This window comes from Culex pipiens, chromosome 1 (assembly GCF_016801865.2).
Source record: "Culex pipiens pallens isolate TS chromosome 1, TS_CPP_V2, whole genome shotgun sequence".
Lineage (NCBI taxonomy): Eukaryota > Metazoa > Arthropoda > Insecta > Diptera > Culicidae > Culex > Culex pipiens.
Window position 1 is genome coordinate 61,829,950 of NC_068937.1, and position 20,010 is coordinate 61,849,959.

Sequence of the window (20,010 nt, forward strand, 5' to 3'; positions counted from 1 at the left end):
ACCGTTTTCAAAATATAGCCATTCAAAGTTAAATTTTGTCCGATAAATTTCGGTTTTTACTTTTTAAAATAGTGTCCATGATTGTCCATTCCTGGATTTTTTTAAGGTTTCAGAAAATTTGCTTTAAAATTGTCTAAGAGACATTGAAGATCTGATTGCTGAAATAAAAAGGCTTTAAGAAAAAGAAACAGGAAAATTGAAGTTTTTAAAGTCTCACTCAAACAAACCTCCCATTTCTAATATCGATATCTCAGCAACTAATGGTCCGATTTTCAATGTTATAACACAGAAACGATTTGAATTGAATTCCGTTCCAGAATTCCGAATGAGTTGACTGGGGTATAGCCAAAGATAGTGTATTATCTTTCCCCTATAAAACGGTGAAAAAAATGATGTATAGCTGCAACAACACCTAGATCAATGCATATTGTAGGTACATTGAAGCAAATGAACTGAATGTTTTTGTTTTGCTGCGGGAGAAGACTCCCGCGGCAGTCTTTGTAGGGAAAAAGAGCTGGATTAGTAATGGAGTGTTGTGCTAAATATGCCCGCGTTATGGATATACGGAAACATGGGGCAGCATACTAATCGTTTGAATAAGCAAATGGGTTGTGCGTTGCTCACATACATTGATTTCTCAAAACGTGTATCATATGGTGAAGCTCGGACAGGTGATTGAAGTGTGTATAGTGTGAGTGAAATTGTCGTAGCTTTATTTTTTTATCATCAAGGGGTATTGAAAGCACAGTTCATATAATACTTTAAATGCGATTTTTTTCAAATTATCAGTCAAAATTAAACCATAAACTGTAAACTTTAAAAAATCGTTGATGTGGTGATTTTTCAATGAGTCATTTCATAGTTGAACTAAAACTAAATATTTCATGAAACAACCAAACTCCATCGTGGTGAAGCCTCTCTGCCACACATACCTCACGGTTTGGATACTTTTTTGCTGAGTGCGTACGCCCCCTGAATTTATTATTTTCTTCGTATTTCGAGCGACCTGAAATGCTTCCATGGTCATTGAGTTTCCAACGTTATAACGATGCACAATTAATGCTTAAATCTGAGCTGATCGACGCCGTCCTAAATCGAAGCGACGCCACACACAATTCTCCTTGATGAAGTGCTGATATAACGTTTATTAAGGTTATTGTTATCAATCGAAGGGCGTTCAAAGTTGCCTGAAAAAAACAATTTACGGTACTATACAGATTTTAACCTAGAAGATTTTGGTTGTTAATTTATGTTATTAAAAAAATTAGCTTGGATTTCACATCATGTTAAGCGTTTAACGCTTGTTTTTGAAATACTGAAAGTTTCAACAGCAGTATTCACTGTCAGCGTGATTTACCATTGTAGCCAGAATTTGCATGTCAAAAATTTTATTTCATCCTACCGTGTTCGCCCGGCAACAACTTTTCACCATTTATCTGCACGTGAACCTCTCTGCAATCAACCGGACACCATAATCTCGATCTGGATTCGTCATGTTTCGACTATCCGTTCACCGTTGTGTTTCCAGCTGGGTGACTGACTGCTGCTGCTGGTTGCTTGGTGCAGCCGAGATGGCATTCGACTACCGAAATTGGCCCCCAAAAGACAACACGAGAGTACATAAATGCCAAAATTTCATTTTCACCTCGTGTTCGAGGTGCAATGATCTCTCCGTTTTCGATTTCCAACTTAATTCAATAAAACAGGCGTCGCGCTGTTGTCCCACCAACGGGTTCGTAATTTACGACGCGTGGTTGCGATTGTTTAAACCTAATTAACAGTCTGGGCCCGAATCCTGATTTTTCAGTTACATTCTTATTGGAATTTCATATAAACTGTAACGGGGATTGCAGGCACCGGGTCCTGACTTTTAAAGATGGAATATCCTTTCGAAAATTTGAAATATCTATTCTCATTTCAAATATTCAAATAAAAATTACACAAAAAAAGTAAAAAGTTCGTTGAAATTATGTTATCTTAAATGTGTCAACCTGACATGTAATTTCGATTACCCGATGGAATTGTTGAGTAAAATAACACCAACCAACAAAATTTCTGCGCAGGCTAAACTCGAGGGGAAGCATTATGGTCGGGGTCCCCGGATACACGTGCACTTTGAATTTTTGAAAAATATTTAGACCGGGCCGAATGGTTTGTATGGAGAACAGGTGGTGTTCGTTACTCCCACATATTGCATGCAATTTTTGCTTGTTTGTAACAGCAACGAACCGCCCTAATTCTCCATATAAACTTAGGAGAAAAACCATTCTGCCCTGCCTAAACTGCCCCTGATCGCATAAAGGTCCCATATGCATTTTCATCGATTTCGAGTTATTGATGCAGTTTGGTTCAAAATTGTGTGCTCTTTCAAAAGGGCCTATAACATCCAGTACTTTGTTCTAGAAATCAGGAGGAAATCCAGTTTTTACGTGAAAACTTAACACGTAGCCTTATGTATGGGACAAACTTCAAATGCGTTTTTCTCAGCTTGCTGTTTTTGCATATGGGACATTTATGCGAACATGGGCAGTAAATATGTTTGAAAAAATCAAGGTGCACGTGTTTCTGGGGACCCCAAACTTCATGCTTCCTCTCGAGTTGAGCCTGCACAGTCTTTTTTTGTCAATTTTTGTAGGTCAGTGTAATCAACCGAAGTTATCACTAGTCATTTGAAAAAAAAAATGTGTAAATCTACTAGACAAACTCGACCATTAAAAAAACATCGCTAAAATGCAATAACTCGTGATGGTTAAAAAAAACCTTTACTCATTGTATCATATTTTTTTACATAATTGTCTGCTCTCCAAATTTGTAGATAATTGTAACGCTGTGAATAGTAACCCAGCAAACTTCAAAAAAAGACGACATTTTAAAATGAAATTTCTTGTTCGTAATGTAAAAATACCTTTCTCGGTTATTGAATACACAAAAAAATATTTCCGAATGTTACATCATTAATGATGTAATACTTTTGCACGTCATTTAACATTTCAATTTAAATGTAATTTGATGTAAATTTGCAACAAGTTATACGTAAAAACATTATTTTACGCAGGGGCGCCGACTCTGGGGGGGCACGGTACTTTTTGCCCCCCTTAAAATTGGGCAGGGGAGGCAGCCCATAAATTGTGCCCCCCCCCCCCCAGAAATTTTAGAAGAAAAATATTCTTATTTTAAATATTACAAAAAAAATCACAGAAATAATTGAAAATAATATTTAAAACTGAATTGGAATTGGATAGAATTCTTGTAAGCGAATCTGTAAAATAGTTCAAAAACATTTGTTGTTTTTTAAATCGACAACGTTTCATCTATACTACTGCGCTCTCTTATGCTAACTCGGTAGGAAAACCAGCAAGCTTAGTATACAAGAGCAAACTCACGCAAACTCTTGTCAAAACAATCATCACGTTTTCAGACGCAACATTCTGCGATTTGCCATTGTAGATCAGGATTTAGCGAAAATGAACTGAAACACTTTTCAAAATGGTCATTTGATGACAGCTTAACATTTAAAAAAATGCTGATGAATTCGATATTTTTTTGAGAAATTTTAGGTATTTTTTTCTTGATTTCTTTTTAAAAAAATGCAAATTTTTGGTCGTATCAAGTTGTCATAATGCTTTTTTTGATTTTATTAAAAACCGTTTGTGTATCTTTTTGGTTATTCTTAAATTCTTAAATTCTTAAATTCTTAAATTCTTAAATTCTTAAATTCTTAAATTCTTAAATTCTTAAATTCTTAAATTCTTAAATTCTTAAATTCTTAAATTCTTAAATTCTTAAATTCTTAAATTCTTAAATTCTTAAATTCTTAAATTCTTAAATTCTTAAATTCTTAAATTCTTAAATTCTTAAATTCTTAAATTCTTAAATTCTTAAATTCTTAAATTCTTAAATTCTTAAATTCTTAAATTCTTAAATTCTTAAATTCTTAAATTCTTAAATTCTTAAATTCTTAAATTCTTAAATTCTTAAATTCTTAAATTCTTAAATTCTTAAATTCTTAAATTCTTAAATTCTTAAATTCTTAAATTCTTAAATTCTTAAATTCTTAAATTCTTAAATTCTTAAATTCTTAAATTCTTAAATTCTTAAATTCTTAAATTCTTAAATTCTTAAATTCTTAAATTCTTAAATTCTTAAATTCTTAAATTCTTAAATTCTTAAATTCTTAAATTCTTAAATTCTTAAATTCTTAAATTCTTAAATTCTTAAATTCTTAAATTCTTAAATTCTTAAATTCTTAAATTCTTAAATTCTTAAATTCTTAAATTCTTAAATTCTTAAATTCTTAAATTCTTAAATTCTTAAATTCTTAAATTCTTAAATTCTTAAATTCTTAAATTCTTAAATTCTTAAATTCTTAAATTCTTAAATTCTTAAATTCTTAAATTCTTAAATTCTTAAATTCTTAAATTCTTAAATTCTTAAATTCTTAAATTCTTAAATTCTTAAATTCTTAAATTCTTAAATTCTTAAATTCTTAAATTCTTAAATTCTTAAATTCTTAAATTCTTAAATTCTTAAATTCTTAAATTCTTAAATTCTTAAATTCTTAAATTCTTAAATTCTTAAATTCTTAAATTCTTAAATTCTTAAATTCTTAAATTCTTAAATTCTTAAATTCTTAAATTCTTAAATTCTTAAATTCTTAAATTCTTAAATTCTTAAATTCTTAAATTCTTAAATTCTTAAATTCTTAAATTCTTAAATTCTTAAATTCTTAAATTCTTAAATTCTTAAATTCTTAAATTCTTAAATTCTTAAATTCTTAAATTCTTAAATTCTTAAATTCTTAAATTCTTAAATTCTTAAATTCTTAAATTCTTAAATTCTTAAATTCTTAAATTCTTAAATTCTTAAATTCTTAAATTCTTAAATTCTTAAATTCTTAAATTCTTAAATTCTTAAATTCTTAAATTCTTAAATTCTTAAATTCTTAAATTCTTAAATTCTTAAATTCTTAAATTCTTAAATTCTTAAATTCTTAAATTCTTAAATTCTTAAATTCTTAAATTCTTAAATTCTTAAATTCTTAAATTCTTAAATTCTTAAATTCTTAAATTCTTAAATTCTTAAATTCTTAAATTCTTAAATTCTTAAATTCTTAAATTCTTAAATTCTTAAATTCTTAAATTCTTAAATTCTTAAATTCTTAAATTCTTAAATTCTTAAATTCTTAAATTCTTAAATTCTTAAATTCTTAAATTCTTAAATTCTTAAATTCTTAAATTCTTAAATTCTTAAATTCTTAAATTCTTAAATTCTTAAATTCTTAAATTCTTAAATTCTTAAATTCTTAAATTCTTAAATTCTTAAATTCTTAAATTCTTAAATTCTTAAATTCTTAAATTCTTAAATTCTTAAATTCTTAAATTCTTAAATTCTTAAATTCTTAAATTCTTAAATTCTTAAATTCTTAAATTCTTAAATTCTTAAATTCTTAAATTCTTAAATTCTTAAATTCTTAAATTCTTAAATTCTTAAATTCTTAAATTCTTAAATTCTTAAATTCTTAAATTCTTAAATTCTTAAATTCTTAAATTCTTAAATTCTTAAATTCTTAAATTCTTAAATTCTTAAATTCTTAAATTCTTAAATTCTTAAATTCTTAAATTCTTAAATTCTTAAATTCTTAAATTCTTAAATTCTTAAATTCTTAAATTCTTAAATTCTTAAATTCTTAAATTCTTAAATTCTTAAATTCTTAAATTCTTAAATTCTTAAATTCTTAAATTCTTAAATTCTTAAATTCTTAAATTCTTAAATTCTTAAATTCTTAAATTCTTAAATTCTTAAATTCTTAAATTCTTAAATTCTTAAATTCTTAAATTCTTAAATTCTTAAATTCTTAAATTCTTAAATTCTTAAATTCTTAAATTCTTAAATTCTTAAATTCTTAAATTCTTAAATTCTTAAATTCTTAAATTCTTAAATTCTTAAATTCTTAAATTCTTAAATTCTTAAATTCTTAAATTCTTAAATTCTTAAATTCTTAAATTCTTAAATTCTTAAATTCTTAAATTCTTAAATTCTTAAATTCTTAAATTCTTAAATTCTTAAATTCTTAAATTCTTAAATTCTTAAATTCTTAAATTCTTAAATTCTTAAATTCTTAAATTCTTAAATTCTTAAATTCTTAAATTCTTAAATTCTTAAATTCTTAAATTCTTAAATTCTTAAATTCTTAAATTCTTAAATTCTTAAATTCTTAAATTCTTAAATTCTTAAATTCTTAAATTCTTAAATTCTTAAATTCTTAAATTCTTAAATTCTTAAATTCTTAAATTCTTAAATTCTTAAATTCTTAAATTCTTAAATTCTTAAATTCTTAAATTCTTAAATTCTTAAATTCTTAAATTCTTAAATTCTTAAATTCTTAAATTCTTAAATTCTTAAATTCTTAAATTCTTAAATTCTTAAATTCTTAAATTCTTAAATTCTTAAATTCTTAAATTCTTAAATTCTTAAATTCTTAAATTCTTAAATTCTTAAATTCTTAAATTCTTAAATTCTTAAATTCTTAAATTCTTAAATTCTTAAATTCTTAAATTCTTAAATTCTTAAATTCTTAAATTCTTAAATTCTTAAATTCTTAAATTCTTAAATTCTTAAATTCTTAAATTCTTAAATTCTTAAATTCTTAAATTCTTAAATTCTTAAATTCTTAAATTCTTAAATTCTTAAATTCTTAAATTCTTAAATTCTTAAATTCTTAAATTCTTAAATTCTTAAATTCTTAAATTCTTAAATTCTTAAATTCTTAAATTCTTAAATTCTTAAATTCTTAAATTCTTAAATTCTTAAATTCTTAAATTCTTAAATTCTTAAATTCTTAAATTCTTAAATTCTTAAATTCTTAAATTCTTAAATTCTTAAATTCTTAAATTCTTAAATTCTTAAATTCTTAAATTCTTAAATTCTTAAATTCTTAAATTCTTAAATTCTTAAATTCTTAAATTCTTAAATTCTTAAATTCTTAAATTCTTAAATTCTTAAATTCTTAAATTCTTAAATTCTTAAATTCTTAAATTCTTAAATTCTTAAATTCTTAAATTCTTAAATTCTTAAATTCTTAAATTCTTAAATTCTTAAATTCTTAAATTCTTAAATTCTTAAATTCTTAAATTCTTAAATTCTTAAATTCTTAAATTCTTAAATTCTTAAATTCTTAAATTCTTAAATTCTTAAATTCTTAAATTCTTAAATTCTTAAATTCTTAAATTCTTAAATTCTTAAATTCTTAAATTCTTAAATTCTTAAATTCTTAAATTCTTAAATTCTTAAATTCTTAAATTCTTAAATTCTTAAATTCTTAAATTCTTAAATTCTTAAATTCTTAAATTCTTAAATTCTTAAATTCTTAAATTCTTAAATTCTTAAATTCTTAAATTCTTAAATTCTTAAATTCTTAAATTCTTAAATTCTTAAATTCTTAAATTCTTAAATTCTTAAATTCTTAAATTCTTAAATTCTTAAATTCTTAAATTCTTAAATTCTTAAATTCTTAAATTCTTAAATTCTTAAATTCTTAAATCCTTAAATTCTTTTATTCTTAAATTCTGAACAAATAAATTGATATTAAATTTTCAATTTTTTTAAACATTGTTTTTTTAATTTCCAAATTTCTGATTTTTTAAATTTCTGAATATCAACTTTTGATTTCTTAACATTTTTAAGCCATGAGTTTTTTTTTACCCCAGGGGTTTTTTAAACTTTTTTTAAATTTTGGAATATTTATTTTTTTCTGTTATTTTTTTCTAAATTGCAGATTTGAAAAAAATTTTGTTTTTCAATGTGTATTTTTCAATTTCTAAAGTTCTAAGTTTTTGCTTTTTACTTTTGTTTTCATTTTTAGAATATTTGTGTTGTTGAATTTTAAATACCTGATAATTTTTATTATTGACTGTTACTTCTGGAAAATAAGTGAGAATATGCCAATTAGAAGGAATTCGCCTTCCAAACATATAAAAAATTCCCCCAATAAACATTCTCAATCACGTTTTAATAAATTATCTTTTTCAAAAAAAAAAATGGATTCCGGATGAAAAAAAAACTCTTATCACATCGTAATATTCAAATTGGTAAAATTCGTGATATACAATAAACTTAAACATCAAATCGCCACTCTCACCTAACGATTTCGGAAAACAACCGTGCCCCCCAACATTTTGGACTAGTCAGCGCCTCTGATTTTACGTGTGATTCAACAGTTTACGTCGAATCTCAATTTACATCAACTGAGTTTACATGTGATATTGTGTAAGTTTTTTGATAACTTTTTCTTACTCTTGTTTATGCATTAATTAACAGTAACAATTGCTCTAAACCGAATTAAGACGTAACTCACAGCTGAAATCAACACAAAAACTCTTCAAGGTTCATAATATTTACAAATTGTTATTTGATTATTCACAAATAAATCGAATTGAATTGAATAGAGTTTACATGTGATTATTTTTTCCGTGTCGAGAAAATTCACACTTTTTCTCTGCGTAGGGTCACAAAGTAAATTAAATCTCCCTTTCAATGATCTGTCTAACGATTTATTACAGTTCAAAATTCTTTGTCTTTGAAAAAAACTCCAACCTTTCTAAAGTGACCAAATATAAATGGAAATACTTAATTTTAAATACGAACTATTACTTAAAATTTTAACTTACATTATTTTTGGACTTAACATGTTTTTATTAATAATTTTAGAATGTGTGTCATAATTTTAAGCATAAACAATGTATTTTTCATGAAAATCGATCAATTTTCCCTTCAATTGATCAATTGATTAAAAACCGTAAAATTCAAATTGAGATATCTAAAAATAGACACCGAAAGACACGGAGATATTTCCAGGAAATGTAGTTGAAAGTGTGTACTTTCAGGTGCATTGTTTGGGTTTGCGCCAAAATGCGCCATTTTGAAAACATAGCAACTTGAAAATAGGCTCAAAATCACATAAAAATTGTTATAACTCCTTAATAAAGGTTTAAATCATTTTGCTGTCTTTGGCAAAGATGCGTTATTTTATGTCATAAACAACTCTTCAGAACATAACTAATAATCGCTAAAATGCTTACATTTTGAGTTGTCACCAAAAAAGTGCATTTTTAGACCATTTTTGCAAAAATGGCGTATATATCGAGTAGATTAAAAGCTACAAATTTGGCGTCTTGGACAAACTTTTATGAAATTTTCTCCTCTACAACTCTGCCCAAGACACCAAAGCCCTACAACGTCATCCAACAAAGTTAGTTTTTAGTTGATACCCTGGAAGGTAGTCGTATGTTAATAACTTCAAAAGATAGCCCTTATCAAGTACAACAACTCTTCTGAAGACACCATTTGACTAGGACGTCAAATAAAGGATTTATCAATTTATTCCACTTAATTTTGCCATTTCGAACACTGGCAGTAGAGTTACGAAAAATGGTAGAGGCTTGAAAACATTATGTGTGTTTTTTTCTGAAATTTCTTGTGCGTCAATTTTATATGAAGTCAATTTGACACTAAATTTTGAAATTATCAACGTTTTGCCTTCCTCGCCTTACTGAGGAAAGGCTATAGTCTCTCGAAAACTGAATTTCTTAATTACGTATAATTATTATATCGACTCAGAATCATGTTCTTAGAAAATGTCTGTGTGTGTATGGATGTTAATCGAAAAATTGTCATTGGATTTTCTGCGGACTGGCTGAACGGATTTTGATCGCTTTGGTTTCATTCGATCCCTCTTGGGGACTCATAATCACTATCTATAAATTAAGGTGTTTAGATAAGTCAATAACTTTTAAATATGCTTATTACAGTGTTTCAATCAAAACGAAAAGTTCTCAGATCAGGCAAACCGAGGTTCTCCTTGTAGAGGATACCCAAAGGGACTCTCAGCCCCAGCGAGTTTTTTTGTTGTCCCTATGGGTATCCTCTACAAAGGGAACCTCGGTTTTTCGTGATCTGAGAACTTTTTGGTTTTGGTTGAAACACCCTAATGCTTATAAAACAATTTAGACTCAAGTCCGGAAGATTGTTAAAAGGGTATTTTTTGTGAGAAACCCTGTCAAGTCATAGATCAAAAAAAAAAAACGTTGCTTAATCCACCTTTAGGTGGGTGGTGCCTTCCTTACATTCATAAAGTTACACAACAGAGCCTCAAAAAAGAGTATAAATAAGACTTATTTTTATCAAAATATCTGAGATCCGGCCTAAAAAAGTGTATAAATAACACTTAAGTGGTTATAACTTTTGATAGGGTTGTCAGATCTTCAACGTATTAGGCTCAGTGGAAAGGTCTTTTGATTACCTATACAAACACAGGTCGCATGGTGGATCCGGACAACGTTTTCGTCAAAATATTTGAGATCCGGCCTCCAAAAAGTGCATAAATAACACTTAAGTGCTCATAACTTGTGATAGGATTGTCAGATCTTCAACGTTTTGGGCTCGTTGGAAAGGTCTTTTGAATACCTTTTAAAAACGTATAGCATGACCACCCTTTTTACAATCTTCCGAACTTTATTCGAAATCGTTTTTTAGCATAACTGAAGTACTTTACTAAACTTCATAATATTAACTAGGGTCTTGTGGGACCCCAAGAAGGATCGAATGAGACCAAGACGGTCGAAATCGGTTCAGCCAATCTGGAGATAATCGAGTGCACATTTTTCGGTGCACGGACTCACATCCAGACACACGCACAGACATTTGTACAGAATTTGATTCTGAGTCGATAGGTATACGTGAAGGTGGGTCTACGAGGTCTAATAAAGAAGTTCATTTTTCGAGTGATTTTATAGCCTTTCCTCATTGAGGTGAAAGACCTTTCCAACAAGCACAACAGATTGAAGATCCGATAATCCTATCAAAACCTATATTTTAGTACTTTTCAGATGCCGGATCTCAGAAATTTTGATGAAAACGTTGTCTGGATGTCCGGACGTCCGAATCAATCATGCAACTCATTGTTGGATACGTAATCAAAAGACCTTTCCAGCGAGTTCATAAGATTGAAGATATGAAAACCCTATCGATAGTTATGAGCATATGAAGTTATGTTTAACTTAATGTACCGTTTTTATTTGGCTGTGTAAGCGCCAATGTATATTATTTGTTTAAAAGCAACGATATTAAAGTATTACAACAACTGCTAATAATGTTTCAGAGATGGCGAAAAAGATTCCACTTAGTGGAACGCCCAACGCATGTCCAACTTACACGGACGCACAAGGCTCCCAAAAAAGTTGGAACGGTAACTTCAACACGCCCGTTCCTGGGCATAACTCAACCAATCGGGCCGATTCTTGTTCCCAGTGATTTGTAAGAATGTCTAGATGATCCTAACATTTTGTAGAACTTGATTTGAACAAATCTGTAATTTCTGCGACCGAAAACATCGTTCCCTCTTTTTGTAAACGACTGCCCCCGCGGAATTTTCGGCGAATTTTTTTTTATACGCGAAAAAAAAAGTTGGAACGATGTTTTTGATCGCAAAAATTACAGATTTGATCAAATTAAGTTCTGCAAAGGTCTAGAATCATCTAGACATCCTAACAAACCACTGGAAAGAAGAATCATCTTGATTGGTTGAGTTATGCCCGAGAACCATTGAGTTGAAGTTACCGTTCCAACTTTTTTGGAGCCTTGGGCGTTGGAATGTTAAAGAACGTGAGTTTTCAAAAAGCCGTAAGAGCCACCGTGACCTCCGATACTATTTTTTGTTTTTCTTCAAATTGAAACAATATTTCATTTGTTTTTAGTTAAGGGCACTTGAATGACGTGTAAATGAACAGTCTCAAGCATTTTTGAAATTAGTTTATCGTAAGTAGATCGAATACCGATGCAAAAAGGGTTTTGTTTACCGCTTTTTGAAAACTCAAACAAGATTTGTAGGTTGGAAATTTTTATTTTGCAAAAAAAAAAACTTTATAAATGTGAGGAAGGCATCAACACCGTACGGTGGATGAAGTAACGTTTTACTCAGCAAGGATTTTTTTCGATTATTCCCAAATTAAAAGGAGTCTTACCGCCCCTGCATCACAAGATATTGAATAAAGGAGTCGTTTAATGATTACCGAAAGACCACTCTGGATTAATTCGGAAAAATGAAAAACTTTGCTTTAATGACAGTTTTATTTTTATTGAAACATTAAAAAACAACTTGAATATTAGATTGTAAACAAATGTGAGATATTTCCTAATGAACTCTTCCCTGCAAATAGTGCCATAATGTAACTATTTAAAAACTATTTAATAGAAATTATTGAAATATTTATATGATTGATTCTGAGATATTAAAACTCAAACGCTCGGGTAGTCATTTGATCCCATTTTTTTCTTATTTTTTTTATTAATTTCGGTAGAATTGACCAAATTGGATGCTTCCGGTTGCAAAAGATCCGGATTTGTCTATATTTTTAGCTGTCAGACACAATATGGTCCATTTTTACCAGAGATATACTGGAATCCGGTGGAGTATCTCGGCCCTCCTATATGGGTATTTGGTCAATATAACAAAAACTTTTTCACAGAACGATGCCGGAAACGATACAAAACTTAGTTATAAGCTTTTTAAGAAAAAACTAGGGGTCAAATGACTACCCAAGCGTATGAATGATAAAAAAACAAATATAATACTGTAGACCAAAGTCAACATCCATATCCAATGCCATCCAAATTTTCCTTGAAAAAAAAAACGGTGAAGTAAACAATCTTTATTATTTCAAAACAATAATCCTTCACACACATGATGCCTATTGACAGGCATTTCATAATATCAAATATTTCACCTTAGTTCAAAGTTTGATTTTGGCATTGAAAACTAGATGAGAATTGCTCTGCCCCTTTTGTTTGCCTAACGTTTTAACACCCGCCAAAGAAGAATTCAAAGCATGGAAATCGTCTGCCTGGTGCTGTGGCGGAACGAAAAAAAAAACTCAAGTTCAACTGCGGCGTCGTGCTGCTGCTGCTCATGGTGAACTTTCCACAGCCCGTGGCTGGATTGTGCAACAAAACAAATTGCTTGAACGCTTGGACAGCCGCTTCAGAATGCACAAACATTGTTTTCTAACACTTGTTGGGGTTGTTTACTATTTGTAGCATAATATTGACCACTAATTTGACGATATTTTCGACGTCAAAGAGCAAACCTGAAAGCTTTCCTAAAACGAATGGACTATTTTTTTTCTCCGTGCCGTGATGATGTTGTTTGGGCACTTTGCCTTTTGCGACATGGTTTGGACTCGAAGCTTCCGAACGAATCGAAGTCAATTAAAGCGATCAACAATTGTTTTTCACATTTTCGTCGCTTGTGCAATCCATTGTTGCCGCTAGCTGACTGGCTGACCGGTTGGCTGGTTAGTAGTGGTGGTTTGGCCAGTCGTACAATTTTAAACTGTAAGCTTGCGCGCGCTATTGCAAGGTCCCCACGCGATTTGTCCAAGCACCCGCTACATGCAATAATCGATAATGGCGACTTTGGCGTATGCCGGGTCTGCTAGGTTTTACAATCGTTCGTGTCCTGGAACTAATTTGGAACTGTTTACGCTTGTTTGTGGTAACAGTTTCTTGCATTTCAAACCTGCTAACCGTTGTGTCCCTTGACCTGGTGTTTTCAGTTTCCGAATCAAAGGGATGCGCTCGTTTTAAAAAATCGAAATAATCTAGAAGAGAAATGAGCAACGACGCTGAAACCGTCCCACTAGATGCACATGTTCTCAAATCGTTACGGCAATGTTCTCATTCGATTCAGCGCGCCAAAAAACCATAAAAACAACCTTCGAACCAATGAAAATGTTAGCCGTTAGCCACCTGTAAAGAAAAACTTATTTTGAACAATGGATTTTTTTTTCGAAAAGTTTGAAGAAATGATACCTTCCAAAATACATTACCAAACATTAAAAAGTTATAGATGTAATTTTACCATGTTTTTTTACTGTGTGTAGTCTGTTTTTCAATTAAAACGATTTTCAGTATATTTATGTTGCACAAATGAAAACTTTGTGCTTGGTTTTTATATTGAGAGCGATTAAAATTAATGTTGAATGAATCCCAAAATATTTTTTTTTTAATAGAATAGAGAAGAGCGGGGCAGAGGTACGCACCTAGTGACAATCATTCTGTCACCGACCAAACAATATTTTTGATTCGATGTATATACCAAATGGTACCCTTATCACTTGCCTTCTAAACGTAGTACTAGGATTTACCTCAAATCGCTTTTATGTCGAGAACCAAGCAATTACCCTAAAAAATAAGTGCGTAGCTTTGCCCCGTATGTGGGGCAAAGGGAATTTTCACTTTTTAATGTTTTTAAAGTAAATTTTTCATTCAGTTTTCAATTGGGGGTTATTATTTACCCCAAATAAAGATAAATTTATCGTAATTTGACTAGTGTCAAATGAAAGGGCGTAGTCCAATTTGGACGAAAATCGAGTTTCTTATTTGTGTTGATGGTGTCAACAGTCCCATCAAATTTTAACTTAATCAAAAAATATTGATTTCTACTTTGCACTTGTATGTGCACAATTGAGGTTATACAAATAAATCAGACCTTCCCAAAACAAATTCTGTACATAAAATATAACTTCAGTGAAATATGGCGAATCGAGACTACAGTCTAAATAAGGACATTAGTTATCAGAGTGCTTCAAAGCTTAAAATTTGGAAACTTGTTTGTTTATGTATGTTTTTACATAAACAAATTTAAAATATGATCTGATGAGTGAAAGCGTAGTTTAAATAGCTGTCCCTATTCATCCTATTTGTCCAGATTTGCCTCACATGATTGTATATTCGGCTCAAATACAATCCTGCTTTGTTTTGCCTGTAAATTAGGCTCATTTCTGAAGTCTGAGCTTTGGTTATTTTTAACTGAAATTCGACCAATTTCTTTAATCCGCTAATAACTATACGAAAACTATTTCATTACACTACTTTTCTCAAATTAATTTTAATGCAAAATCGTACAATCTTTCGAAAGAAAATGGTTCCGTAACGATCAGTGGTTGCGAACACGGTCAAAATTCAAAATTAAGAGTAAGTTTCCCAAAAACCCTGTAAATTACCCTTGAAAAAATGATTTTTAAAATGTTTATTAAAGTACGATGGAAAGCCCTCGCGAATACCTTTCCAACGATATATAACTTTTGGTAATGTATTTTGGGAGATATCATTTCTTCAAACAAGGGCATTTTTTCGAAAAAAATCCATTGGAGCAGTTCTCTAGGATTTCGGTCATTCGATTTTTTTTGTATTTTTTAATCCGACTGAAACTTTTTTGGTGCCTTCGGTATGCCCAAAGAAGCCATTTTGCATCATTAGTTTGTCCATATAATTTTCCATACAAATTCGGCAGCTGTCCATACAAAAATGATGTATGAAAATTCAAAAATCTGTATCTTTTGAAGGAATTTTTTGATCGATTTGGTGTCTTCGGCAAAGTTGTAGGTATGGATACGGACTACACTGGAAAAAAATAATACACGGTAAAAAAAATTTGGTGATTTTTTTATTTAACTTTTTATCACTAAAACTTGATTTACAAAAAAACACTATTTTTAATTTTTTTTATTTTTTGATATGTTTTAGAAGGCATAAAATGCCAACTTTTCAGAAATTTCCAGGTTGTGCAAAAAATCACTGACCGAGTTATGAATTTTTTAATCAATACTGATTTTTTCAAAAAATCGAAATTTTGGTCGTAAAAATTTTTCAACTTCATTTTTCGATGTAAAATCAAATTTGCAATCAAAAAGTACTTTACTGAAATTTTGATAAAGTGCACCGTTTTCAAGTTATAGCCATATTTAAGTGACTTTTTTGAAAATAGTCGCAGTTTTTCATTTTTTTAAATTAGTGCACATGTTTGTCCAGTTTTGAAAAAAATATTTTTGAAAAGCTGAGAAAATTCTCTATATTTTGCTTATTTGGACTTTGTTGATACGACCTTTAGTTGCTGAGATATTGCAATGCAAAGGTTTAAAAACAGGAAAATTGATGTTTTCTAAGTTTCACCCAAACAACCCACCATTTTCTATCGTCAATATCTCAGCAACTAATGGTCCGATTTTCAATGTTAATATATGAAACATTTGTGAAATTTTCCGATCTCTTCGAAAAAAATATTTTTGGAATTTTCAAATCAAGACTAACATTTCACAAAGGCCAAACATTCAATATTACGCCCTTTTAAAATGTTTGTCTTGATTTGAAAATTCCAAAAATATTTTTTTCGAAAAGATCGGAAAATTTCACAATTGTTTCATATATTAACATTGAAAATCGGACCATTAGTTGCTGAGATATTGACGATAGAAAATGGTGGGTTGTTTGGGTGAAACTTAGAAAACATCAATTTTCCTGTTTTTAAACCTTTGCATTGCAATATCTCAGCAACTAAAGGTCGTATCAACATAGTCCGAATAAGCAAAATATAGAGAATTTTCTCAGCTTTTCAAAAATATTTTTTTCAAAACTGGGCAAACATGTGCACTAATTTAAAAAAATGAAAAACTGCGACTATTTTCAAAAAAGTCACTTAAATATGGCTATAACTTGAAAACGGTGCACTTTATCAAAATTTTAGTAAAGTACTTTTTGATTGCAAATTTGATTTTACATCGAAAAATGAAGTTGAAAAATTTTTACGACCAAAATTTCGATTTTTTGAAAAAATCAGTATTGATTAAAAAATTCATAACTCGGTCAGTGATTTTTTGCACAACCTGGAAATTTCTGAAAAGTTGGCATTTTATGTCTTCTAAAACATATCAAAAAATAAAAAAAATTAAAAATAGTGTTTTTTTGTAAATCAAGTTTTAGTGATAAAAAGTTAAATAAAAAAATCACCAAATTTTTTTTACCGTGTATTATTTTTTCCAGTGTAGTCCGTATCCATACCTACAACTTTGCCGAAGACACCAAATCGATCAAAAAATTCCTTCAAAAGATACAGATTTTTGAATTTTCATACATCATTTTTGTATGGACAGCTGCCGAATTTGTATGGAAAATTATATGGACAAACTAATGATGCAAAATGGCTTCTTTGGGCATACCGAAGGCACCAAAAAAGTTTCAGCCGGATTAAAAAATACAAAAATTAAAATTGAAGAAAAAAGACCGATTTCGTAGAGAATTGCTCATTGGTTGTTTTTATGGTTTTTTTGGCGCGCTGAATCGAATGAGAACATTGCCGTAACGATTTGAGAACATGTGCATCTAGTGGGACGGTTTCAGCGAGAATTGCTCATGTTTTATTTGAGGGAAAAAGCCCGATTGAGTAGAACGCCTACCGATGGGTCCTCCTCAAATAGGCACAAACCTCTTAGTTTTTTTTTATTATCAACAGATTTTACAACCCAAATGACATAGAGGATATTTTCAATCAAACTTAAGCTAACAAACTAAACTAGCACAATATCGTTTTGGTAGTTGTGTTTCACTGTCTAAGTGATGTTAGATAAAGAATGGAAATGTAATTAAAATATGAATAAACTTTTTTTTCTAGAATCTGTACGTCAAACTTATTTTAAATTGCATGTTTAAAAAAGTCTTCATTTTGGTGGGATGAATCGATAACTATATTTACGTAGTTACTAAAAACAAGATTGTCCACAAAACTTTTGCTATTCTGAAGATCTAAATCATTTTTTAAATTCATTGCAGATCAAATTGTTCAAACACTCCGTTGATGTTTAGTGTTCAAACGACTGACGATTGTTGAATGCATGATAACTCATTGAAATAAGTTAGAGTATTTGAGTAATTAAATTGGTAGAATTTTAATTGGTTAATCATCATCATGTGAACTTTTTTTTACTGAAATCGGTATTATATTGTGGGGTGGGTCTCGTGGCGCAGGGGTAGCGGCTTCGGCTGCCGATCCCGATGATGCTATGAGACGCGGGTTCGATTCCCGCCTTATCCACTGAGCTTCTATCGGATGGTGAAGTAAAACGTCGGTCCCGGTTTCTCCTGTCTCGTCAGAGGCGCTGGAGCAGAAATCCCACGTTAGAGGAAGGCCATGCCCCGGGGGGCGTAGTGCCAATAGTTTCGTTTTTCGGTATTATATTACTGAATGTGGATTAAATTAGATGTTGCCTTCTATTGAGTATATCTCCACTAAAATTACTAGCTCTTAACTTAAAATATTTGAAATTTGCTAAATAAGTATTTAAAAAAAAAGTTATTGCCAAATTTAAAAAAATGCAGAAGGTCACGAAAGCAGACATGTTGCAAACAAGATAATGTTTCCTTCACCACGATTGCAACATTACTTAACTTTAAACTATTGGATTGGATTTAAGTTAGATAATTAAGAAACAAGCCGGTCTATTTACGGAAATGCTAGCATCCGTAGAAAGCGCCGAGCAAAATCGTGATAATCTTAATATGCCGGACATTCGCAGGTGTTTGTGTGTGCGCGCGCATTATTTTTGCACTGCTTTCGTCTTTGCTTACCTTCAATCAGTCTGAGTTCGGCGAAAATCGTAAAACTGCAGACCAGCAGAGCTTTTACCAATAGCATCATTTACGGGCAGGTGGTCGTAGCAAGCCGTGGTGGGATGCTGTCTTCGGTGGGTAATGAAATCGTTTCTCTTCAGCTACTGCCACGATATTACACACGATTACTCCCACTGGTCACTTGGATCGACAAGTTTGACGCGGACGACGACAACAACGTGGCTGCTGCGCGTCGAGACGCTCATTTAGGTGCACAGCAAGCAAGCCAGTCTGCGTGCCAGTACTTTCATCCCTTACACAGCCAGAGCCTACTGCAATTGAACCGAGCGCGCGCGCAAAAAAGCAAAAATCGGTGGAGAAGGGGTAAAATTTTTACCAGGTGATAGTACACGACACGACTCTACCTTAACTTTGACTTTTTACTCTTTGTGGCGCGGCGCGTGAATAGACCTAGGCGCTGCAGAAGTGCGATCGTTCATTGGGCAATCGCGAGCCAAGGCAGGAGGAAAATAAAAGAGTGTCCGTTCCGAGACCAACTCCGGCAGCTTTAGTGAGTAAATAAAAGCTAGCGCAAAAATGTAAACAACTGATTTTTTCTCTTTTGAACGGCTCACGGCGAGGCAGGAAAAAAAACGGGCAAAGACACGGGGCGAATATCTGCTTTCACATGGTTGCTTTCACTTGAAATATTATTACATCGGCTGCACAAAACACTCTTTTCGGTACTTTACTCTCTTTGTTGTTGTTTTTTTTTAACCGAACTGCTCCTCGTAATCAACCCGAAAAATCTACTAACGGCTTTTAGGGGCTCGGCACTCTTCAAGTTGAACAAATTATACGGTATATTTTGGACGGTGTTATTTAACGCCTCAAACGGGAAGAGCACTTTGGTTTTTCGAGGACAATAAATTGTCACAGCCACACACTACGCGAGAAACCCTCAAGTGCACCACGATCGACGCATTTCAATAACCGCACACGATGCCAATATTAACATTATGTAATATTTATTTTTCGTACACACAGTTTAGTGACACTACACTATTGTCCAACAACTTGTTTTCCACATGCACCAGCAAAAATTACGACGACTGCATCATTCGCGACGTGTGAGTGCATCAAGCCAGAGCCAGAGAGCGAGAGTCTTGGAGACTCAAAAAAGCTGAAGCGACGAACCTTCTGAAAACCAAAAGACGGCAGCTCGTAAAAACTTCCGAATCGTCTAAGCTACCGACAACGACTGATCGCGGCGACTCACGCGGAGAGCCAGCCTGATGCGTGTTAGCATTAAGAGATTGCGCTCCGCCAACCAGTCGGTCTCCGGCGACGACGACGATTATGAGACGCTGCTTCTCCGGCTTCACGGATCGTAAAACGGTGTGGCGCAAGGGAAGTTGGGCAGTACACCTAGTAGTGTCGAAGGATGGTTCAATTACCGTCAACTGGGGAGAATCGGGACTGCAGTCTGAATAGGGACAATTGTTTTTTAGCACTTAAGGGAGTTTACGAAGGGCGTTTTAAGCACCATAAAATTACTCATCAGAATGGGGGGGG

At 31.0% G+C, this 20,010-nt stretch overlaps 1 protein-coding gene across 2 annotated transcripts in view; it reads right to left on the bottom strand.

Moving 5' to 3' along the window:
• LOC120419885 (uncharacterized) overlaps positions 1 to 19,721 on the bottom strand; it is a 60,709-nt gene extending 40,988 nt beyond the window's left edge. Inside the window, exons 1-2 of one of the 2 annotated variants that reach the window (XM_039582751.2) lie at positions 18,861 to 19,721; positions 18,454 to 18,767 (exon numbers count right to left, since the gene is read on the bottom strand). In XM_039582751.2, coding sequence (XP_039438685.1) covers positions 18,454 to 18,523 — 70 coding nt within the window. In that variant the 5' untranslated portion in view covers positions 18,524 to 18,767; positions 18,861 to 19,721. Of the gene's footprint in view, positions 1 to 18,453 lie in introns of both variants that reach the window. The other variant, XM_039582750.2, reaches the window with a different exon arrangement.
• Between the last annotated feature and the right edge of the window lie 289 nt (positions 19,722 to 20,010).